Source organism: Gadus macrocephalus, chromosome 10 (assembly GCF_031168955.1).
Source record: "Gadus macrocephalus chromosome 10, ASM3116895v1".
NCBI lineage: Eukaryota > Metazoa > Chordata > Actinopteri > Gadiformes > Gadidae > Gadus > Gadus macrocephalus.
The window spans coordinates 7,026,482-7,052,895 of NC_082391.1; the positions used below are offsets into that span (position 1 = coordinate 7,026,482).

General features: G+C 44.4%; 1 protein-coding gene across 2 annotated transcripts in view; it reads left to right on the forward strand.

The window, feature by feature from the left end:
• The window catches only part of pcdh11 (protocadherin 11), a 141,880-nt gene that overhangs the window by 60,901 nt on the left and 54,565 nt on the right, over positions 1 to 26,414 (forward strand). For both annotated transcript variants that reach the window (XM_060063377.1, XM_060063378.1), the window contains one exon: positions 20,435 to 20,470. In XM_060063377.1, the coding sequence (XP_059919360.1) occupies positions 20,435 to 20,470 (36 nt within the window). The remainder of the gene's footprint in view (positions 1 to 20,434; positions 20,471 to 26,414) is intronic.

Below are 26,414 nucleotides of genomic sequence, written 5' to 3' on the forward strand. Positions count from 1 at the left end.
ACACTCCAGCCCGAATCATTCAGGGATTTAAAGGCCCCACTTCCAATCAATTACCAGTCCAAATCAGTGCCGAGCCCTTTGATATATAATCATTTGTCAAATCTAGGCAGATGGCTGAGGAAAGGTAAGGCCACCATGGCAGGGGCCAGCTCCCGGAGGAAACACTGCCTCAGGGTGGGGGGGTGTTCCCGAGCGCCCCAGAACCCATTAATGGGGAGTCCTTGTGTACTTTAGGATAGCAGCTCTCCTCAGAGCAGCTAATGTATTAGCCCCTCTTAGCCTGACGGCTACCACGACCTCCCTGACTCCCTGATTGCAGCGTTATTCAAAGGGATACACACAGAGACCTTCATAGGTCCTTCGGTGCTTCGATTCGCTGGAGATTACTACAGACTTTCCTCCTCCTTTTTTTTATCCAAAAGGTAATCTAGACCCGAGGTGTAATCTAAAACTATATTGATGTCCTACGATCTGGTTTCCCTGCTTGATTACATGAATCAAATCATACGCTCAAAATTACACCATCCGTCCAGGAATATTTCCTATTGTTTGCTGTTTAAGGATATTTTGGGGAATACATTATTGGGACAAAAACAAAGGCAGTTTTGTTCTCGATATGGCCAAAAGACTCACAGCAACTAGTACTTTTTCCAAAACAATGATTGTATCCAAAGGCCAAATCTAAATTTAATATGAAATGTTCTGCTCAGTCTTGATCCCTTCAATTGTAAAGGTGATCCTTGATTCACCGCGCCAGGGTTTTGTGACAGCTGCATGGCCTGTTGGAGATATTCTTTGGAACGACTATTCATGCGCTCTAGTGTTATCCAGAGCCTTTATTATTTCCACTGATCCATCTCGTGTTCTTTGCCTTCCCACTGTTATGAAGTTGAATTGCTGGATGGCTAGGGTGGCTATGTCTTCCCTCCCTTCCCCAAAGACATATTTTTTGTGGCGTTTGGTACAAATAACTTTAAGGGACCTAATTCAGATCTACACAGTACCACTCTGGGCGCCAGTGGACCCCTCCCTACACAGAAAACAAGCTGAAAACTACATTGAAAAGTATAACGTTTTTAAAATATAGGTTTTCTTTATGTGTTTAATGTGTAGAGTAGTTGGCAGAAGACGGATACTCATGGGAAGGTTTTCTTGTTTTCGACTGTGTATAAAACCAATTCAACTCACTATCGATATGTGTCCATTGGTGAAAACTATCACAGACGTTTTGCACGCCAAAAAAGCGTTTTGTTGACATTTAGACTACGCATTAGATTAGAGAGTTGGGGTACTTCTGAAATCCCTATCCTCATTTGTGACATTTCCCAGAATAATATAAAAAGTGTCGCTACCAGTGCTGAATAGAGTTACATTTGTGCTAGAAGTGACAATGGCTTGAGCCCACTTCAGTCAATGCCGTGTTAATACTGCGGGGAGAAGGGAATATCTCATTTAGAAAAGTTGCATAACACACAAGGTAAAACTTTGTGTTCATTGCATAAACACTGAATGACAAGTTTACAGGGGATATAGTTAGAGCCTGGTAATACCTTGAAACAAACAAAATTACTTTCATCGCACAGTTTAAGCTTACTTACTTACTGGGTAAATTGTTCAACATTTCTGTAATTTTTTTTTCGATGACTTCACAGAATTATTGTCTAGCATCTCCACATAATTTGACTGTCTAGTTATAACTGGTGACTTCAATTTTCAGACTGATGATTTGAATGACAAGTGTGCAAAAAAACTTTTTGCCATTTTGGACACATTTGAACTGTCTCAACATGTGAAAGAGGCTACTCATTGTAAGGGGCACACTCTAGACCTGGTTATCACAAAGGGCCTCAATGTTTCTGATCTCTCTGTGACTGATCCTTCCTTGTCTGACCACTTTTGTGTTTTCTTTAACATATCTTTTATTCCCGATATACAGACAAAATCAAACACTGTCAAAAAACGGTATATCAATGAAGATTCTAATGTACTTTTTAAAAAGGCCATCTCCTTGCTACCACCTCTAAATCCATGTTCTCCTGATGATCTTGTAGAAAACTTTAATTTGAAAATTTTGAAAGTCATAGATGTCATTGCACCTTATAAGGTTAAAACGATTTCTGGAAAGCAAAAGGCACCCTGGAGAAAAGCTGCTTCTGTAACAGCACAGAAAAAGGAATGCAGGAAGGTTGAACGCATCTGGCGTAAAACAAAACTTCATATTCACCATGATATCTATAAAGAGAGCCTCCGTGCCTACAATTTAGACTTAAAAAATGCTAGAGAAACATTTTTCTCCAGTATCATTAAAACCAACACTAATAATGCAAAAACCCTATTTGCAACTGTTGACAGACTGACCAACCCCCCAACAGAAATTCCACCTGATCTCCATTCCACGCAGAAATGCAATGAGTTTGCAGCTTTTTATATTGATAAAATTGAAGGTATCAGACGCGCCATCAATATCTCCACATCAAACAAAAATGTTGGACTACCACCCTGTTCAGGCAAAAATTACATGGCAAGGATGGCATACTTTAATGTTATAGACTCTCAAAATCTTGTGGAAACTGTGACACAACTAAAGCCATCCACCTGTTGCCTTGATACTATACCTACCAACCTCTTTAAGAATGTTTTCGACTGCCTAGCAGTAGACATATTGCAGATAGTTAACAACTCTCTCCAGTCAGGCAATTTCCCAAAAGCTTTGAAAACTGCAGTTATTAAACCCCTTTTAAAAAAGCGGAGCCTAGATGCCTCTATTATTAACAACAGACCAATATTGAATCTACCCTTCATAAGTAAAATCATTGAGAAAGTTGTCCTCCAGCAACTAAATCACTTCCTGGCATCAACTGGTTGCTATGACACCTTCCAATCAGGATTTCGACCCCTACACAGCACTGAGACCGCCCTTATTAAAGTTCTAAAACGACATCCGTCTTAACACAGACTATGGCAAAACCTCAATACTAATGCTACTTGACCTCAGTGCTGCATTCAACACTGTAGACCATACATTACTTCTGGAAAGGTTAGAAAACTGGGTGGGGCTTTCAGGCACTGTCTTAAATTGGTTCAGGTCCTACCTATAAAATAGGAACTACTTTGTTTCCATTGGCGACTTTGTATCAGAATCAACCAACGTGACATGTGGAGTCCCACAAGGTTCGATCTTAGGACCCTCTTTATTCAACATCTACATGCTCCCACTAGGGCAAATCATGCAAAATAACAATATTGACCATCATTGCTATGCTGATGACACGCAAATCTATGTATCGCTATCACCAAATGACTATCGGCCCATAGATCTGCTGTGCCAGTGCATTGAGCAAGTGAAGGAATGGATGTGCCGAAATTTCCTTCAACTAAATGAGGACAAAACAGAGATAATTGTATTTGGTTCTAAAACAGAAAGGCTTAAAGTAACCCAACACCTTCACTCTCTGTCCCTGAAAACCTCAATCAAAGCCAGAAATCTAGGGGTTATCATGGATTCAGATTTACATTTTGACAGTCACATCAAATCAGTTACAAAAACGGCATATTATCACCATAAAAATGTAGCAAGACTTAGAGGGCTCATGTCCACCGAAGACTTACAAAAACTTGTACATGCCTTTATCACTAGTAAGCTTGATTACTGCAATCGTCTCCTTACAGGTCTCCCAAAACAAACTCTGAGGAAGCTTCAGCTTGTTCAGAATGCTGCTGCTAGAGTTCTAACAAAGACCAAAAGATTTGATCATATTACACCAATTCTGAAATCGTTACATTGGCTTCCTGTAAGTCAGAGAATTGATTTTAAAATCATGTTGCTTACCTATAAATCCCTACATGGTTTAGGCCCAAAATATTTAACTGATATGCTTCCACTACATCAGCCTTTTAGACCACTAAGAAGCTCTGAGACCAATCTGTTAATTATCCCCAGAGTAAACACAAAACATGGGAAAGCAGGATTTAGTTACTACGCAACAAATAGCTGGAATAAACTCCCAGAGGATTTAAGACTTGCCCCAACTCTGATCACCTTTAAAACAAGACTGAAGACTTTTATGTTTGCTATAGCTTTCTGCTAAATAACTTGGCCTTTATTTTCTATTTTAATACTAAAATGCCTTTTTAACTTTCTATTTTTGCATGTTTTTCTTTTACTTACCTATTATTTAATTTAATTGTATGACACGGTTTATATGTGAAGCACTTTGAGTCTGCCTTGTGTATGCTATGTATGTGTGTGCTATATAAATAAAGTTGCCTTGCCTTGCCTTGCCTAAGCACGTTCCCTTTATTTTAAAAGATGTAACATGACCCAGAGGATACTGTTCCTTGGTTTTAACCAGGTAAGAATGGATGTAAATGTTAAACTTAAAGATCCCATGCCATTCTATTGTATGGATGCTTTAATATAGGTATTAGTGGGCCACAAACACAGTATTCAAAGACGTCCCCGAAATTCAGCCGCGGTGCAGAGTTACAGCCACTCCGAACCAGTCGCACATTGAGCTTCCCCCAAACGCGCTGTTTCGGTGGGCGTGTCAAGGCAGGTCAAGGAGGGGGGTGGGGGTGTGGCCCTGAGCAGCTTGTAGCCACAGTACCATGCGCTCTGTTTACGGTGGATGTATCGCAATGGCTCGTAGAAACCCATATTATACATAGATATCTATATAATATAATATAATATATATTATCACCTGGCCCTGAGCAGCTTGTAGCCACGGTACCATGCGCTCTGTTTACGGTGGATGTATCGCAATGGCTCTTAGAAACCCATATTATACATAGATATCTATATCATATAATATATAATATATATTATCACCTGGCCCTGAGCAGCTTGTAGCCACGGTACCATGCGCTGTTTACGGTGGATGTATCGCAATGGCTCTTAGAAACCCATATTATACATAGATATCTATATCATAATATATAATATATATTATCACGGCCAAAAGTTGTGTGAGCCTCCAGACGATAGGCTATTATGAATCTCAAACGACCGCGTCTTCTTCAGATTGATGTGGAAGTGGAAGAACCAGAGACGTCGGAGAACCCGACGAAGTCCTTTGTGATTCATTATATCGTCTGGAGGTGCACACAGCTTTTGGCCGTGATAATATGTATTATTTGATATAGATATCTATGTATTATATGATATTATTTAGATGTAGAGCCCCAGGACTGTAACGCAAGTGTTGTACACTTCCTTGTTATTTGGATAACCGTTCTGCTGTTGGTGTGATGGCGCATAACACGTCGGACTCTCGTCTCTGGTATTTCTACAACGAGACTCGTAGTGGGGGTTATCTCAGCCATGGTTGAGAATGAATTGGGGGAAAGGAACTTTGGCTTTGACTCCCTGAAGTACATGAACCACGACATGGAGGAGAAGGGGATTGTTGGCCGCGAATGTATCCCGCTTGAGCCCTGCTTCCCGCCGCCTCGGCAGCGGTCAGCGCTAATCACCGCCTCCTGAAGCCGAGGCGGTGGTCCATCGGCAGCGAGGCTCCGGCGGGAGACGACCGCGGTCAACAATCCCTTTCTCCTCCATGTCGTGGTTCATGCCTGCTTCAGGGAGTCAAAGCCAAAGTTCCTTTCCCCCAATTCATTCTCAACCATGGCTGAGATAACCCCCACTACGAGTCTCGTTGTAGAAATACCAGAGACGAGAGTCCGACGTGTTATGCGCCATCACACCAACAGCAGAACGGTTATCCAAATAACAAGGAAGTGTACGACACTTGCGTTACAGTCCTGGAGCTCTATATCTAAATAATATAATATAATACATAGATATCTATATCAAATAATACATATTATCACGGCCAAAAGCTGTGTGCACGTCCAGACGATATAATGAATCACAAAGGACTTCGTCGGGTTCTCCGACGTCTCTGGTTCTTCCACTTCCACATCAATCTGTAGTAGACAGAACCGCGCGCTGCCTGCTGCCTGCTGCCGGCGCGAGGCACCACCGCCCGGCTGCCCGCTGCCGGGCGGTGGTGCTTCGCGGCGGTGGTGCCTCGCGGCAACCGGCGGCAGGCAGCATGTCGCAGTTCATGTACTTTGATGTCGTTCTGCCATTGCATTCAAAATTATGTAACTAGCCTGTTACTACGAACTAAGCAACTACCGTACACGTATTAGCATTTAGCACTAGCTCAATCACGACTCCTTCAGAATTCTTGTGGGTGGTTACGAACCAACCAAGTGGGCAGGGCCATGAATAATAATTTGACAACGCTACGTCACAGTGTCACCTTATCCAGATCGGCTCATTTCTTCTGCCTTTTTCCTTTCATTGCCTATTGCATTCAGCAGACAAACTGCATATATTTCAAACTTACCACAGCTCACAAACTTATTCAGACCTATGTTATTTAACAAACAATAGGAAAAATGTGATTTTAATGGCATGGGCTCTTTAAACATAAACTTTTCAATACGTTCTAGGGTAAATCAAGTAAACTTTTTATAAATGGTAGGAGCCATGAACAATACCTATTTAAGAAAAGTTATCTCAATATAGTATCTTAATTTCTAGACGGTACATAATTAAATTTGGGCTGTTACCAGCATAAAAGCTTGGCTAACCTGTCATTTATATGTCTCTACCAACTTATTTTTCAGTGGTATATACCCAATATATTACATTTTACCATATATTTATCGGGTAAATATTGCATAATTAGGGGACTGTAAAAGGAAGGGTTACCTGAATGTGTAGAAATGTATTTAAGAAATACTATTGTGCTACATGTTGTTTTCTTTAGGTGTTAATGAAGCTCAAATCTGCATAAAAAGTTAAAATAAACATGCTTTTACACATTCGAAAATGTGAATGCATGCCTATGATGTCTTGTCATAATTTTGCCGGTATTCTACACACTCATTAGCCATAATCTTCATATTTAAATGTATTTACTACATGTGGCATACTGCATCACAAAAGCATAGCAATAGCTATTAATAGCACATTTTGTGATTGTTGGAAATACCCTTTACTGATTACTTGCAACATCCAAATAGAATGAAAGCTTGAAGCAAAAACATCATAATTATTCTAGGATGCGACTAGAGAATATAAACTGCAGAATATTACTCATGCACCCTCCTCTTGTATATAGAAGTTGACTCTGCGTGCTAAAAAGGCATTTATCGGGTAGAGATCCCAAAATGTTATTGCAGGGGAAAAAAACCTATGCAGTAGATGACCTTATTATAGACTATGTCGATCATGCGCCTGCGATATTGCCTTTATTTGTCCCTGTAACCCCCGCTATCTCTGAGAGTGGGTAGAATATCAATTGACGAAGAGACCTTCTTCCACTAAATGCTATGAACCCCCAGCCCCCCTCCAGCAACACCCAGCCCCCGTGTCAGACTCATCCTAAATGTGGTCTTCCACCGTGCATGGATCTTCCATGGTGGTGATGGGGGGATAGAGAGCCCAGATTGGAGCCTCAGCAGTAATAAGGCGTTTACCCACGGCGCAGTGAAGCCCGCTGCACTGTGAGAACATATGTTAATGTGCTTGGCTGTGGAAAGAGAAACAGCAAGAGTTTGGGAGGAAAAACACTATAAATAAATAAATAAAGAGCTGCGGATCAGCGACGTCCAAGGGAGCACATTCACCGCTCTACAAATATATAAATACGAGTGCTTCTGCCCCAGTGGGGGCTTTGGGGAAAGAGTGAAAGGAAAATTACCCTTGTGGCACCAACGTGTGAGTTGGTGATGGCAACATTAGGGCATGGAAGAACTGCTGGTGAGTGTGTGTGCGTGTGTATCTTTGTGTGTGTGTGTGTGTGTGTGTGTGTGTGTGTGTGTGTGTGTGTGTGTGTGTGTGTGTGTGTGTGTGTGTGTGTGTGTGTGTGTGTGTGTGTGTGTCTGTGTGGGAGTGTGTGCGCGTGTGAGTGTGTGTGTAGGGGGGATGGGGGACTTCAGGAGGCCTTTGTGACATCAATGGCAATTTATTTATCTGTTGTTGGTTTTTTTTTCAATAAAAGCTGCCAAGTAAAGCGACATAAACATATTTTGGTAAAATATGCATGCAGCAGATGGGGATTTGCCCATGACTTCTCATCTTTTCATGCTTTACGGAGACCATATTCCTGCCTTTGAAATTGGTGTATTTCTTTCTTAGCATTGGCAGCGAGAGCACACGCAGCTAAAGGGTCGCTGGAAAAAAATACTGAACAGTCAAATTAATTGTAATGTGCGTTGCCAAGTGTCCAACTCAAGGATTAGCATATTAGAGGAGGGATCTGCAGCTGAATCACCGCAGTTAAACACTGATGGCCTGCAATATACTGCCAAAACATTTCAGCATTGCCGTTCGTATTATTCAAATATACATAGTTATACCCAACAACAAAGGGAAAAGCTATTTTTACATTCAGTTTGTTGATGCAATAATTGACTAGCTACTTAGCCCCTTGTGGAGGATTCTGCGGCCGCTGGAGAATGGATTTAGCGACTGTTAGTTTCGTACCCACTGATTGTTTTCTTGATTTTCAATCCCCGTCCTTCAGCAGCCACTGTTCAACCAAACAAGCAGCGCTATTGGCTCAGCGAGCGATCGATCGCATTACGTTTAACCACCATTTCATTGGACAAAATAAACACATGACCTTGTCTGGGCCAAAGAGGCTTTCGTTTTTCTATAATCGTTTGTGTTCCCTTTATCCATCGTTAAAAACACCTTTTTGGCGAGGAACACCACACTTAATTATCTTTGAATGTTTAGACTTTAATTCTTGAGACCACGTAGTATCGGTAGGTCCCCAGCTCTGAATGCTGTCTCCTCTCTGAGAATGTGTGAGGAGGAGTCAGCGGTGATGTCGGTGATGATGCTGAACCCGACCACAGGTGACAGCGCTCGTTACACGGCCTGCCGCTCCTCTTGTTGAGAGCGGTGTGTTTTCTTCAGGTATGCGCTCCGCATATATCGCTCAAAGCAGACGTTTCCCACCAAGCGGTGGCTGAAGATGAGTCACCGGATGGCTGAGCATTGTTTTTTCTTTTTATCTGCTTATGCTGAACAAAAGGGTCTGGAGAGCTTCATTACATTTTTGCCAGGACCACACACACGCACATGCACATACACAAACATACTCGCTCACTCACTCACTCACTCACTCACTCACTCACTCACTCACTCACTCACTCACTCACTCACTCACTCACTCACTCACTCACTCTCACACACTCACACACATAGACACACACACACACAAACACACACACAGACACACACACACACACACACACAAACACACACACACACACACACACACACACACACACACACACACACACACACACACACACACACACACACACACACACACGCACACAAACAGAAACAGAAAAACACAAAAAACACATAAAATAGTGTTGGCCTGAACGTGTATGGGCGTCGTACCAGGGGTCCTCAACGTCGCCAAAGCCAGATTCACTGGAAGTCTAAATCACTCATTCGCTTTCAGAAAAAGTATCTACCAAAGGAATAATTAGTTGATAAAATGAAGAATATATGTATTATTTTGACTGCATCAAATGTCCAAATAACACAGTCGTGTATCGGGACACCGTGTCATAGAGGTTATGCGCATGCTGGTACGAAGGATCTAAACGGTGCATGCTAATGGCTTGGTTAAAAGTGGGAGTGGGAGTTAATGACATGCTGCTCAACGGGCTGCCTATGACCAGAATAGCAAGCTTTTGAAGTGATACCTGTCTGCATCTGGAGTCGACAGAAGGCTGTTATTTAAGAGAACATTATTAGAGTATTATCCTCACTTGTTCTGACATTCTCAGTGAAATGCATAACAAGCAGTTGCCACGGAGTGTGAGTGAATGTTTCACAAGCTTTCAAAGTCCTTGTGAGCGTGACGATATGTGAAGCGACAATTCCAGCTTCACATGTTTTACAGTGAGTGTATTTGACACCCTAGAGGAGGATATTGCGTTACATTAGACCCCACCCTATGGCTGCCAACTGCGCCATTTCCTAGTGAAGTCACAAAAACGTCTCCTCAAAGCACCGGGAATCAGTTCAACAGCGCGGCGTCCCCATCTAGGCGTCGTCAGCGGCGGGCTTCTTTCTGGCGAGCGAGGACAGGAGATCGTTGCTCCAGCGTCAGGTCTGTCCATGTGTGGCACGTCACACCGGGGCACCTGACCCTGTGCGGACCCCCCTGAGGCTGCCTCCATGGCGGCTGTCTCATCGAACCTTTCTGTTTGGACATATTAACAATATTGGTCAAAGGTTTCAAGGTCAACACAAATACATTGTCCTGTTTTAAGATGTCTTGTATGTCTTATATTTTGTCTGCGTGTTTGTGTGTGTGTGTATGTGAGTGAGTGTGTGTGTGTGCATGTGTGTGTGTATGTGTGAGATGTGCACCCCCTTCTGGTGGAGTCTGGAGTGAGTGGAGATGAACAAGCGCTAACTGCTACTGGTTGAAGACGGAATAACCGACAGGCACTCTTTAAGTGTACTCCACCTCAACCAGCCGCTTACCGCCTGTCTTTCTCTCTGTAAACTGCCGTTTACCTTCTTGGCGTGTTGGCACCGGATCACGCGTCGCTCCGTCTGTTCAGCAAGGTGCGCGGCGTGCGTTTGATGTGAAGTGCGATGTGAAACCGGTAAGGGGGGGAAAAAAGGAACGTTGAGGAGAACATCTCCTCCAAACCGGCTTGGAAACACGCATCCCCCCTGCCACCTTCACCCACCACCCTCACCACCTCCACTACCCCCACCACCACCTCCACCAACCCCACCTCCTCCACTACCCCAACCAACTCCACCTCCACCACCACCACCACCTAAACCACCAACTACACCTCCACCTCCACCACCAACTCCACCTCCACCACCTCCGCCACCACCACAACCTCCGCCACCACCTCCACCACCACCTCCACCTTCACCCACCAACTCCACCAACCCCACCTCCACCAACACCACCTCCATCTTCACCCACCACCACCAATACCTCGGCCACCATCACCTCCACCACCTCCATCACCTCTACCACCATCTCCACCTGCATAACCACCTCCACCACCCGACCACCTCCACCACCCGACCACCTCCACCTCCAGCACCCAACCACCTCCACATCCACCTCCACCACCGGACCACCTCCACCACCTTCCAACCGACGTCCTTTCATGCCGCTAAACAATTTGGGTAAGAGTCTTTTATTGAGTTAGAGTCGCGTACGTCACCGCAGACGTCCTTCAGACCCACGCTGCGTTCCAGGAGGGGCGGCTTGACAAAAATTCACTTTGAAATTTGGTTGAAAGCGGGGTCTAATTGAATTTTGATACGTAATTAAATCAAGCCATAAATCAGAGCAGATCCCAGAGCAACCAGCGATTCGGCGCTCCCAGGCGCCACCAAGCTAATTATGATGAAGTTATTATCTCGTCTGAAAGAGTTATTCTCAATTTCTCCTTTGAAACCCGCATCGAATCCCTTTCTTTCAACTGGAATGGGTTCAACCTTGAGGAAAAAGGACATCCGCCGGTAAAGCGTTGCGGTGCAAAACGCTGATGTTTGTCGTTGCTAACTGCCGTGGCGTTATACGATTCTATGGCGGGGACGGATTAACGTAAACGAAATGGCACTCGGTAACGTGTTGATGCTTGATCTGCGTCGCGTCGGAACAACGTTGATGCACTTTATTGTGGGAATAATTGTATCGTGTTGCGGCACACCAATTACTTTAAGTACTAATTTCTATCAAGCAACCCTTGATGTGCAGGTTGTTACAGATGGACACGACATGAATATAAAGCACAAGACTGCTCATCTGGTCTCCCGGGCTCTCATGGTTAATGAGTTACATCATCCGTGATTTAGATTTGCTTAGTTGCGCAACGGAGGACTGCACCATAAGGTGTTAAAGCTAGTCTTATATGTGTCCTTTTTAATATCTTATTGAATCATCTGCAAGAAGGCACAATTAGAAAGGCATTAACGGTATAGCAAAGCACTTTCTATTCATGGAAAATAATTTTATATATGACGTTAACCCCCAGCATGCAAATAGACGACAATTGATCAACGAGGTAATAATGATCGTTCTACATGGCTGTGAAACCCATTTTTATTCGCATGCCTCTCCCCTTGCTCCCTTGACACCCTCCCACCACCCCCTCACTCTGGATCCAGCCCCAATAAATGAATCCTCTGAAACACATTACCACAGTAGCCGCACTCTGCATAATGTGATGAGCACACAGGAACATTGATGAACTTTCTTTTCCCTCTTTTTAAATGATGATCCCACTTGGGAGCGATGTGGTGTGTGTAAGTGAGAGGAGAGGGAGAGAGGGGGAACAAATCTGCCATGATGTGGCCCTCCCTCCCTCCCTCCCTCACCTCTTTTACTTCCACTTCCTACTTGCCTTCCTCTTCCCCTTCCTTTTCTTTTTACTCTCTGCCAATTTGTGGGTCCAAACGAAACAGCAAAAGGTTAGGGAGTGGAGTAATTAACAGCAGCTCGCCTAATGAAATCAGGAGGGTCCGCTACCATGGGCAGATCAATACCTCACTCAGAGCTAAGGATAAGGGTTCCTCTATGCGCGCGCGTGTGTGTGTGTGTGGGTGGGTGGGTGGGTGTGTGTGTGTGTGGGTGAAAATGTAGGCTCCTGGGGGATACACACAAAGCACTTCAAAATAATAAGCTGATGTAAATGCAACATGTTGTCCACTTGTAAATCAAAATTTGTTTGACCGAGCGGGTCGAAATGCTGGCTGTGGAGTACTTAAAGCAAAGTTCCTTCCTGAACAGGCCTGGAGTGCCTTCTGTAGGATTTACACCGCACTCCCCAGAGTTTGCTGAGAGGGTTTCCCTTTATTGAATGCCAATAATTATGTCAATAGCCTTTGGACGGAGGTACACCGATACAGGGGGCAAATGGGGGATTGTATTTATCTAAGACTACACTTAAGTGTATTGAAGACTTTATTAGTCCCTTTTGATGAGGAGGTGTTTGTTTGCAACATTTTTATTGCCCTGTCCAAGACATGCTGTGTCCGCCAATACGCGGTGTGTAAACTTCTTGCTCAGTATTTCTTGGCTGAAGCGCGGAGATCTCTTGTACCCGGGTACATTAGCAGATGGCAGGCACGCAGGGTTTCTTACTTGTGTGTTTGCCCTTATGCATGTGAGTGTGTTTGTTTGTAGGTGTGTGTGTTTGTGTGTGTGTGTGTGTGTGTGTGTGTGTGTGTGTGTGTGTGTGTGTGTGTGTGTGTGTGTGTGTGTGTGTGTGTGTGTGTGTGTGTGTGTGTGTGTGTGTGTGTGTCTGTGTGTGTCTGTGTGCGTTGGTGGGTTTTTGTTTGTATGTGAGTGAGCATGTGTTAGAATATGTGTATGTGCGTGTGTGTGCACGCATCTGTGTGTGTGAATGTGTGTGTAGGTGGTTATGTCCGCCAGCCAGCCTATGTATGATTAACTGTGCTTGTGAGGACTTTTCTCTGCTCTGGGGAACAGCCTCCTGACAGAGCTGTCCTCCCTACATGGATGGATTCAGTCAGATCCGTCCAGTCTCTGGGGTTAAGCACTTGATCGCTGGCCACATGAGTTATTTTTTTCCTTTCTCACTTTCACCAAACATCCAAAGTAGAAGAAGTGTGTGGCACTGCTTGACATACATGAATACTGATTAGCACGGACAAGCCGCGCATGACCATTATTTTCACTTGAATTGACACGAACAGCAGCTCCACTCCATCGCGGCCTCTCTCTCCGGCGGACCCGGAGCAGAGTCACAACAAATGTGAGAGAAGCGCTGGACAAGCTTTTGGCAGTGTTCGATAAAAATCACATGCAAAAAAAACATAGACAAACTAGCTCTAACTGGGGAGCCGGCGTGCTCGCACACACCACTGTGGGATTGAGTCTCATGCCGTCTTCAAAGGTATTTACACTGTGCAGTAAACTGTTGTGTGGGTGACGCGCTGGAGAAGAGAGCAGCAGATCTCATTAGTGTTAAACCATTAGGAGCATGAGGGCCCTGCAGACAAGTTTAGGGCTTTCAGTGTAGCTTCACGTTAGCACATCACACACCCCTTTCAAAAATAATTTTTCACAAACTGCAGAAAGGGGGGGAAGGGGGTTTACGCACTTGATACACTCGATCTCCTTTGCTAATGGAGGGGGAATGTTGCAGCATGGCTTTGATGTAAGGGTTCTAGTGCCAGCGTTAAGGAGGTCAAAGCGTTGAGCCATTTAGTCATGGAAATATTGACTCTGATTCAAGAAGTTGTGTAAGTGTATGTACTGTAGCTCGGAAGCAACCGAGGGAAAGGCTTTTTTAGGATTGGATCAAATAGGGTGGTGGTGTGAGGTGGGATCTGTAGCATGGGAGAGGAAGATGCATCATCGTTGTCTTTGCCTCATTATTTACAGATGTTGTGACTGCAGGCAACCGAATGCACGAGAAGTTCAAACAGCGGAAATGAGCTTGCATGCATCAGTGGAGCACGGTGATCGTTTGGTGGTCCGGTGTTCGTTGACTCTGCAGATGCAGACTCTGAAGCCCAACAGGATGCTGAACAACAGTACTTGGCGAGCCGCTGTGTTATCTTGAAATATGCTGTGAAATCATTTTCTTTATTTCCAATATCCAGTGAACCCCTTATGCCCTCCTATAAGTCCTTTTCAATAAACATTAATACTTGATGAATTAATTTAACTTTTGTGTGTGGAACCAATACGTTGTGATAATAAGAATGAAACATGTTGCTGTTTGAAGGAGCGTAATGAGGGTGCATGCCTTTTTAAAACATCTTAATAACTCCAGCCGCCTGGCGCGCCAGACTACTAAACTGCAGAAACAGTTAGCACCCCCCGCCCCAGCAGCCAATCACACAGCAGGGACGTCTCCCCCACGCGCTGCATCACGCGGCCTTTCTGCCGCTAGCACTTTCACCGTTATTATTGAGCCTCAGCGTCTGCCATCGTTACCACTCCCCCCTCTCCTAACTCCGACACCTCCAGGGATGAGCTCTGCCGTCGCAGGTAGCTCCCACAAACCTGTTAATAATCAACAATCACTGATGCAAAACTCCCAAGACAATCAGTGGATTATGCGTGTGCTCTTGTTTCTGGTTATTTTTTTATGAATGCATTTCTTTATCGGCAGGTTATGTCAGATATAACTCCTGGCGTGTGATGATCAGCTTTCCTCCTATGTATTCATGGTGCTACTGTGGCTCAGGGTTTGAAGGGAGAATTCTGATTCCGCATGGAAGCACAATAAGGGGGGTTCTGGGGGCTTCTCAATAATTGATCCAATATTTTAATGATCAGAGAGCCCGGGGTGATCAAAGACCCAGTCCCTCTCGCCTCTGCTCGCCAAGACATCCCCCACACTTTGATGTGCCTCACCAACAATCGCACTTATCTCCACCATCTCTCCCATTCCTCTCTTTTGCTCTATCAATGTCTCTCTCCACCATCGCTCTCTCTCTCTAGACCATCGCTCTCTCTCTCTCTTTCTCCTCTCAATCTGTCTCTACCATCGCTCTCTCTCTCTCTCTCTCTCTCTCTCTCTCTCTCTCTCTCTCTCTCTCTCTCTCTCTCTCTCTCTCTCTCTCTCTTCTATCTCTTACCCTACCATCACTCTCTCTCTCGACCATCGATCACCCTCTCTCTCATTCTCCATTTATCTCCCTCCCTTCCTCTCTCTCTCTCTCCAGTATCCCTCTCTCTCATTCTCTACCTCAATTTCTCAACCTCTCTCTCCCTCTCTTTTCAGATCTCTCTCTCTCTCTGTAGCTCCCCCCTCTCTATGTCCCTCTCTCTCTCCCTCTCTTTTCAGATCTCTCTCTCCATCTCTCTGTAGCGTCCCCCTCTCTATCTCCCTCTCTTTTTAGATCTCTCCCTCTCTCTGTAGCTTCCCAATCTCTATCTCCCTCTCTCTCTCGCTCCCTCTCTTGTCAGATCTCTCTCTCTCTCTGTAGCTTCCCCCTCTCCCTCTCTCTCTCTCTCTCCCTCTCTTTTCAGATCTTTCTATCTCTCTCTGTAGCTTCCCCCTCTCTATCTCCCTCTCTCTCTCCCTCTCTTTTCAGATCTTTCTCTCTCTCTCTCTGTAGCTCCCCACTTTCTATCTCCCTATTTCTCTCCTCCCTCTCTTTTCAGATCGATCGATCTCTCTCTCTCTCTCTCTCTCTCTCTCTCTCTCTCTCTCTCTCTCTCTCTCTCTCTCTCTCTCTCTCTCTCTCTCTCTCTCTCTCTCTCTGTGTATAGCTTCCCCCTCTCTATCTCCCTCTCTCCCTCTCTCTCCCTCTCTTTTCAGATCTCTCTCTCTCTTTAGCTTCCCCCTCTGTCTCTCTCTCTCTCTCTGGCGGTCTGCCTGTGGTTCCTCTGAGAGCCTGTGGTTGGAGAGGGGAGCAGGGGCCGTTGAGCCCAGGAACCCTGACCCATCGGTGTTCCACTTTTGCCGTAGCCTCATGTTGTCTTTTTATTATTTCATTTTACTTTCTCCGAACGTCTTGACGTTAATATGACCGGTCACCTACCACAGATATGCGACGACAGCTCAAGGTTTCTATTAACATACGTTTAATTGGACTGCATTCCGGGGAACAGGCGCTATTTGTGTCCTGAGTTGCTGAATAAAACATACGTTTGAGACCGATCAGCAAAAGTAGCCTTAAAAGACTCTTCAGTGGATGCAAATGAGACGCTCTTCAAACAGCCCCGGACAACGGCGTGTCGTAGCCGATATCGTGCAGAAATAAACACGCCATGTGAAATGGGGAATAGGAACCATACCGGTAGATGGTGCAGTGTATTAAGGGGCTAAAATATGCTCATACTTACGTCTTATTTTAAAGCCCTCCATGTGACAAGATAATGTTCAATAGTTGTGTCCAAAATAACTATTAGTAATAAACAATAGTAAAGCTATTGATTATTTCATCTTAGTGTTTGACTAACAATAATTAAGAATAATGTGCCCTGATACACTCTCAAATGCTTGTTCCCTCTCCAGAATCTGAAGGGGAACATATTTTTCAGGTTAGAACGATTTGAAGTGGTAAAAACCAAACGCAGACTCATCTGGTCTTTGTGAGTGGAGCCCCAACCAAACGCACCACCAGACTCATTGATCACTGATAGGTTTTAATCCAGATACAAACCGATATTTGGATTAGTCTATTTAAAGGAAGTGAAATAGCGCGTGCTAAAGGAAGCTTTAGCGATCTGCATAGAAAACGTTAGTCCTTGGAGCAGAGATCCGGACTCTGGCCCCCTGCTCATCTGGAGCAGAAAGAGTCTATCTTGTCATCCTCTGAGCAATCATGCAAAAATGCTTCTAGTGCTTTAAATTGCATACATCTTGATGAATGGAAAATTAGGGTTGCATGTCAATTATAATACAATTATAATTCAAGTGTTAAAAACATCATCATCGTAATCATTGGAAATGTGTGTGGGGGATGGGGGAGGGGGGGGGATCTCCAAGAGGTTTTTACACATTATTTCAAAATCAGCTGACTAAAATGAGGATTTTCTTTTCCGTCTGATGACATGATTTCCTGTGCTGTTGCGTGATGGCAGAAGCGTGTTGATATAAGGAGGTACCCGGTACCACAGTAGTTGTGATATAAGATGGTAACTGGTACCACAGTAGTGGTGATAGGTAGGTACCTGGTACCACAATAGTGGTGATATAATTGGGTACCTGGTAGTACCACAGTAGTGGTGATATAAGGTGGTACCTGGTACCACAGTAGTGGTGATATAAGTGGGTACCTGGTACCAGAGGAGTGGTGATATAAGTGGGTACCTGGTACCAGAGGAGTGGTGATACCAATAAGCGCAGTGAGGAAATTCTGAACATTAAAAGCGCTTTAGCAACGCATAGCAGCCATCCCTGGATGCCTCCTTCACAGCCATGAAAACATTTTCAGAAAATAATCAATTTCGTTGTTTCTTTCTTTCTTTCCACACTTGGGGAGTTTGTCCACTGGCCTTTTAACCCGAGCAATGTGATGGCACATTTACTTTTGCGAGGGTGTAGCTCACACCTTTGTGAGAGCTTTGTGGTCAAGGCCACATCGATCACTACAGAAAACACATAATCACATGGATCATTCATGTAAGTTTAAAGGACCTCCGGGAAAATCACTAGACTGATTCTGGTATTAGTGTACAGCAGCAAAGTAGCATATCATTAAAAGGCTATTAGCCGTTTTGAAAGCAGGACAGAGACGGATATAAGGACCCTAAAGCCCTGGAGACCTGGAACTGTCCAGGTGTACATCGTAAAAAAAGATTCACGCATTTAAAACAGCTTGGCGAGCCTGTGTGCGGTCGTCAGGCGATTATGCTTGAGTTTAATTGTTTACTTCTTCATCAACAATTATGGCAGCATAATCTGTTTAACTTTTTGACTCTTTTGGCTGTTGTTTTTCACTTTTTCTCTCCAGAAGTCCATTCCCCACCTCTCCCCCCCATCCCCCACCCCGAAAGCGGACTCTGGGCCCTATCTTGCGTCCGGCGAAAGTGACTTTGTCACTGGCGCATGTGTCGTTGCTAGTTTACAACTGGCGCAGAGCGTTCCTTTCCCACCACCGCCACTCGCCGGTAAATTAGGGATTGATCATGTGCCCCAAGGGGCGGTTCGGCGGAAGGAGGAGGCGTGTTCTGGCGCAAACGGTATTTTGCCGTTTCTGAATACCATTGCGCTACTGACCAGGAAATAGCTGGTTTAAAGTCAGTGGCGCGTTGTTCAGATGCTATTTTAAGGGTGCATGCATGCATGCGCATGCGATGCATACGGATTGCTTGTGCACCTCGCGCATACACTTTGCTTCTCCCATCTACCTAGCCGCACGTTCTTGGTAAATTATTTGGGAAAGAACAGCTGATGCAGCGGTAATAAGTTGTACTTTTAAATCAATGCATCTGCAAACACCGTACAGCAAACACATATTTTCTTGACAGAGACATCGTGTAGGCCTACATGCCCATAACTTTTAGGATTGATGAGTATTTGATCTTGAAAAACATTGTTTTACCGCGAGTGAGTGTTAAAAAGAATGAATGAATGCGGGCGCGCGTGTGTGCTCTGTATAAACACACGCAAACTAAACACGTAACGCATAATACAATCAATGGCAATGTCTATTACCGCGGGGACACATGCATATTAGGATAGCATACAATACTGATAAGAAACAATGTTTATAATGCATTGCGTATATCATTAAATAGAACCACAGTTACCGCATATCATATGTTATATCATATACGTTTTCTTTGCCGAAATTTATTTGAGGACTCAGTATTTCTGAAGTTGTGTAAGAAAAAAATGTGTGAATTAGGCCATATTATTTGGCAATAAACTGAGCCATTTGCAGTTTGAAATTCATGTGCATCTGTCTCATCGGAGACTGCAGACGCGCTGTCAAAATATCAACTCGTCCGATTCAAATGCGCTCATGGCTCTTAAAGGGGATGGGAGCTGGCACTCTCATTGGTTTGTTGGACGTTACGCCCAAACCACACCTACGGGTAACTAGGCTGCTTCAGACCAACCCTTTTGACACTTGCGCCGCGACGCAAGTGTCATTTATCCGCCTGTAAAATAGCGATAAAGCGCCGTAGAACCGCCCACAAAACTACTTGCGCTTTGCGCTTCCCACTTGCGTTTCAGACCGTTAAAATAGGGCCCTCTGTGTCTTTTTCCACTGTTTGCATTTCTATTATACTTTTGGTTCGGAAGATGTGGTGTCGCCCAGTTGTTAGGCCCTCCGTACAAAAAAAAATGGTAAATTGATGATTAAAAATGAAATGATGTTATCTGTATCGCTGTGTGAGTTATCACCGTCCCCCGGGGCAGGAGGCTATTTTGCGGGCCCCTCAGGGCCCTTTGTTCTTAATTTAGAAAAATTGTCGCTGTTTATTGTTCAATTCTGAATCTTCATTTGATATTCCTTTCACTTTTTCTCTTCCCCCCCTTTGACGTGCACAGAAAACATCTTCATCAAAGAGTCACATGCTTGTGGCTTGTGTTGCTTCAAATGTCACTCTCTCTTTACATCGGTAAGGGGTCCAGCAGGGAGAGCTCTATGCGTCCTCCCGCACTCATCCCGTTTAGAAATCAATGACTGCCCTAAAGACGAGTCTCCCTTTATAGGGGAACAAATTTAGCAGTCTGACGGTCAGATATTATTAGGTCTAGCTGATTTCATCTCGAATGTAATGTATCCACAGCATTTCTCTCTCTCTCTCTCTCTCTCTCTCTCTCTCTCTCTCTCTCTCTCTCTCTCTCTCTCTCTCTCTCTGGGGCTCTGAATAATTAGTTTTCTCTTTACAGTAAATATGCACTCAACGCATGACTTCTCGTGCGTGGCAGCGATTTATAACGTCTGTTCTTCTGGTGTTCACAGGAGGCCTGTCAACTTGGCAAGATGGCGTCTGTAAATGTAAGTACTTTACATTACCAGAATCCAACACTCAATCTCACTGCCCGACACAGTTTAGCCACATATCATTCAACCATCTTTTCACTCAGCTGTCTTCAATACCAGTCTTAAGTATTAAGTGCATGAATAACATCACTTTCTTACTGCCCATGGCAACATTTCCTCCATCACTCAGACTTGCTTCAACTGAAACAGATTGATACAATACATGTGAGAAAAAAAACCCTGAAAACTAAGTCTGAATTTTGTCATCTACCGATCAAACAACTTGACTTGTAATCTAAAGTTGTGCCAAAACACTGTTGCCGTGGTAATGTTATACCTAAGACTCTCAAACCTGCTCCTTGTTTGGTGGCATTATGCTCCCCGAAGCATACAGTTTGTACACCTCGTCCAGCCGCAGACTCTACCGCAGAACATCAAAGAGTGTTGTGACACCTGACCCTGACCTCCTGCCCGGACCTCGTGGGTTATGCACATCGCAGTCCTATTGAACTGCTGCACTGCACACCAACACACACACATGATCGCATTCATGAGCGCATTAATGCACGCACACATGCACTCACACACGCCACAAACACAGACACACAGACACGCAGTCAGACAGACACACACACACACACACACACACACACACACACACACACACACACACACACACACACACACACACACACACACACACACACACACACACACACACACACACACACACAACACACACACACACACACAGACACACATACACACATATTCGTACTGGATGAAAGTGAATCTCTCTCTCTGTTGATTTTATTGTCGGGGACTGGTTGGCTTTCCTCCACTGTTTGCATTGAATAGTTCATGTGAAATACCAACACTGTTTTGCAAGTGTATGACAGTAAGGAAGATGTGTATGTGGTAATAACAAGTTCAAATAAAAACATACACTTTGAAGGAAAGGCATTTGTCTATATTCCCCTGAGACCTGTTTTAGTTAAACTCTGCTTTTTTTCATGATTAAAAAAAACAGAACCACAGTATTTCACAGCCTTGCCATCGTGGCCTCTGTTGGGAGATGGAGATAAAGATAACATAAATATCTTAAAAGCAGATGACTGAAGATGCTCCACCAGCATTAAGTGGCAGACCTCAGACATGGGATGTGGGTAGGGGTTCATGCAGGATCTCCATTGTGTTTGAATGGATTTCTGCAGGTCTAGCTGCACCGAGGCTTATCTGCAATGGAAGAGGCAATCTCTCTGATCCACCCCTAAGTGGTTCCTGTTTATCAGTAAACGCGAGAACGTTTGTCACTCTCTCTCTTTGTCCCTCTGTGTGTCTCTCTCACTCAATCTCGTTCATGCATCATTGAAATCATGTACCTGCTTGCGGTTGCAGTTGTGTTGCCAGCAAAGAAGTAAGCTCATAGATTTAAAGAATGGACATGGTGGTGGTTCTGGCTGCTTTACTTCTCTCCACTGCCCCCCTTTCTGTCCTAGGGGGAGGCCATGGGGCCGTGGACTGGTTGGTCTCTACTTTCTGTCCTAGGGGGCCGCCATGGGGCCGTGGACTGGTTGGTTTCTACTTTCTGTCCTGGGGGGCCGCCATGGGGCCGTGGACTAGTTGGTCTTTACTTTCTGTCTGGGGGGCCACCATGGGTACGTGGACTGGTTGGTCTCTATTTTGTGTCTGGGGGGCCACCAGGAGGCCGAGGACTGGTTGGTCTCTACTTTCTGTCCTGGGGGGCCGCCATGGGGCCGTGGACTAGTGGATATTTACTTTCTGTCTGGGGGGCCGCCATGGGGCCGTGGACTAGTGGATATTTACTTTCTGTCTGGGGGGCCGCCATGGGGCCGTGGACTGGTTGGTCTCTACTTTGTGTCTGGGGGGCCACCAAGGGGCCGTGGACTGGTTGGTATGGAGAACATGGTGTAGTGCACCGCTGGCTTTCTGTGTACCTCCTGTTCAAAGGCAGCCTTTTATCTGGCCGAGCAGGGTCTGTTTGTTCTTGATATCTCGTACCACAGCTTGTCTTTACTTCATGGATTTCCGGCGCCTTCTCTAAATAGGAGACAATTTCTAGTAAAACACTCACCTTGACTCCCGGGCGAATGCTTTGATTTTTTTGTTTGTTTGTCTTCCAGCAATAAATGCAATAGAATTGGTTGTTACATTCGAGGCCAGCACATTCAAAGATACTTTTTTAAATTACACATAATTGTAATGTAGATTTAAAGATGGCCCAAATTGTGCAAATCAGCCAGTTCCTAACATTTCATGTAGAGAAACAAAATACATAGCACACAGCTGTTTGCTCTAATAGATTTTGGATGCCATTGTTGGAACAACCTCCTAATGAATTATAAACATGCAGAGAAGAGGCATGTGTTTCTGTCGAGCTGCCAAATTGATTTAAGTGGGCTCTTCCTTTTGCTGGAAGCTGGACTTTGCTTTTGCTCGCGTATGCCATAATCTTGAGGAACAGCTGCCAAAGGAAACGTTTCACAAAGCAAAACTATTCTGAAAGGTGTTGTCTCTATTCTCATTGTCATCGGAGTAGGGGAAATTAAAAAGTGTGTGAAATATCATGTCATTTCACTCCTCGCCTTTGAAAATACAGTCATATGGCGGAACACAGTGCATCAATTTATTCCAAAGATTCCTACAATGTATTACCAATCAGAATTCTTCTGACTGGAAATTATTCTGTTGGCCTGAATCAATGTCTGACCGTAAATGAAACCTATGCTCATGGGTTTAACATTTTTGTCATTACCTTGTGGAGCTTAATTCTTCATATTCATATTTGTTATCAGAAAGTATGTAGAATCCATAAGATTCTGTCAATTATGTTGCATACAATTGGTTTGTATCCAGAATTTCGAAGTATCAAATGAGCCAAAATAATCAAGAAATAAAGAACACAGACACTCACAGTGTTTCTTTTGGGATGCTAATCGTACTTATTACAATTACATTGAGTCATTTCCGATGGATTTTAAATTAACTGATAAGCTGTTTATGGGATGCTTTGGCAGTTGTTGGCCTTGATTCGTGCCAGATATATATTTCTTTCTTCATCAGTTTTCTATGCTTACTGTTCTTTGTCAAATAATAAGAACTGCTTCATGTCTGCTATACAGGAGCTATAGAAAGTCGTTGCCCCCTCACAAGATTAAAAGAGGTTGTGATCATGACATCTTATTTTTATTCAGAGCACCCCACATTGCCGTGTTGCTATAGCGATGGAGAAGATCAAGATTGTACCTGTAACTCTTTATGTATTTGGCCATGAAAAAATGAAAAATAACTATCTTATTAGTCTGAAGAATGAATGAACCCCTGGAACTAGCTGTATAGGGGTGTAATTAGCTTTATTTGTTTCATTCCACTAGGTGATGCGGTCTTCACACAGGGAATCATGCACACACAAATTCAAAGTTAGGAAAGCAAACTAAATAACTTCCATTCATCCTCTCCACACCTTGACCCATCTCCCCGCTCTATCATTACTAGATGATCCCAATAATAAAAAAAAAAGTTGTGACAAAACATACATGTTCAAATCTTATTTAGTTATTTTTTTACTCATTTGATCCGGAACCTGACCTCTCTCTCTCTCTCTCTCTCTCTCTCTCTCTCTCTCTCTCTCTCTCTCTCTCTCTCTCTCTCTCTCTCTCTCTCTCTCTCTCTCTCTCTCTCTCTCTCTCTCTCTCTCTCTCTCACAATTTTGGAGGTGTGTGTGGGGGTGTTAACCAGGGCTGTCTAACCAGGGGCTCTCTGTTGTTGTCATAGCAGCTGTCAGGCTGTACGACTACATCTCCATTGAATCCGCAGCCTTAAAGTGCCCGGCTCGGAAAGGTCGCGGTGCGACGTCACGGAAACCTGGAGATAAATCACAGCCTTGTGCCGTGTGAGGAAGGCAGCAGAGACAATTCACTCTCAGGAATTCTGGAGACCTTTGGAGTCTCAGCCTCTACGGGTCTGTCCAGATCTGTCTTAACGGAAGAGAGTAAAACGGGCATAGGGAGAACACAGGGCGGTCTGTTCACACTCAGCCCGTCTGTAATTTCGACAGCGGGGAAACGACCATGAGGAATCGTAAACCCGTCGCTCTGTACCGAGTGATTCGCTCAACTCAGCCCACCGTTTTTGCGTTACGAGAGGCACTGTATCAATTAGTGCATTAATGACTGCGAGTCATTTGAGCATCTTTCCCTAATCAAGGTGCGTTCAATTATGGATCAGACACGCCACAACAACCCTGGGCGTGATTAGTCGCAGGTTTCCAGCCCTTGGCTCAGTACGACGCGCAGTGTATATGCCCCCCCCCCCCTTCCTGCTCCAATGGCCAAAAGGCAGAGCCTCATGGCCCCAGCTGCCCTGTCTTCCTGTGGACTGGATGGGATATTTATTGTGGTGGCTGGCGGCTGGCGGGCCAGAGGTGAGCGTCTGGATCGAACACTTACTCAAATAAACTCTGGAAGGAACACGCACCCCGGGGAGCCCTGCTTCACAAACACACTTTAACTCACACTGCAGGTCTGTCTGTATATATATATATATATATATATATATATATATATATATATATATATATATATTTATATATATATATATATAAATATATATAAAATATATATATATATATATATATATATATATATATATATATATATATATATACATATCAGTGGAGGCTTCTCCATTGAGGAGAGGGAGGAAGATCCTCCTTAACATTGTTGAGAATAAAAAATTTAGATTGCCCAGACTACTGTAATGAATGAATGCCCTTAAGGTACGGCCACACCAACCGCGTTACTCGCGTAAAACGCGTATAAAATCGGGAATTTTTCCATAGGGAACCATTGGTTTACGCGCGTATGAGCTGCGTAAATGCGTTACATGCGCTAAAGCAACATTTTAGCCGCGTTAGCCGCGTATGAGCTGCGTATATACGCACCTAACGCACCTACGCGCCTATGCCCGGAGTTCAAAAAATTGAACTTTCAACGCTCCAACGCGTGATGCTTAGCCGCGATAGCCAATCAGTGTGGAGCTTGACCCGACGTCACTGGCAGAGAGTAGTGACGCTTGCACGGAAGCATACGGCCGACAGCTTTCTTTATTCTGGGTGGAAATAGTAACATAGTTACGCCATTAAATGCGTTTATGTAAACATTTTTAGCGAGAAATGTGCATTTTACTTTCATAATGTTCGCTCGGTGAATGTGAAGGATGTTTGGTTTGATAGTTATGACGAAGAGGGAACGCTCCATTCACTTGCATGGACAGCGTCTCTGGTTGCTATGCAACCTCAACGTCTTGGCGGACTATATCTCTGCTGATCAACACTACGAATGCTGGTAACACACCAGACACACCATGTGAAGTTATTTAACCCGATTATTGTTATTTATATCTGAGATTATTTAATCTAACCCGATCCAAGCTCTATCATGCACCCAAACACGGCGGCGTTTGGGTTTCCTTCCTCGGACTCCTAAATCCAGCGCAGCCACAGGCGCGTAGCTGCGTACGTAGGACCATTTTTGACACAAAATGGTCAAGCAACATTTTAGCTGCGTTACGTGCGTAAATCTTACGCGAGTTACGCGTTTGGTGTGTTCATACCTTTAAATATGACTACTTTAATGCCTTTGAATATAATGTTTGTTTCCCTAGGTAAAGGGACATTAGCACCCCCTATCGCCTATTGACAATTACTTCAGGGAGGAAGGTCCTCCCTCAGCCTCCGTTGACTCCCATTCATTTCCCCAAAAGTACTGGCGGCCGGTGAATAACATGGGTTTCAATGGGAGAGCGGAGGAAAGTCCTCCTCTGAGTGGGTGTGACCTTACAGGCGTCTGATTCGCGCAAAAATCTAGTCGCGCTGCGCTATGAACCAATCAGCAGGATCCCTGGCTGGTGAGCAGTGTTGCCAGATTGGGCAGATTTC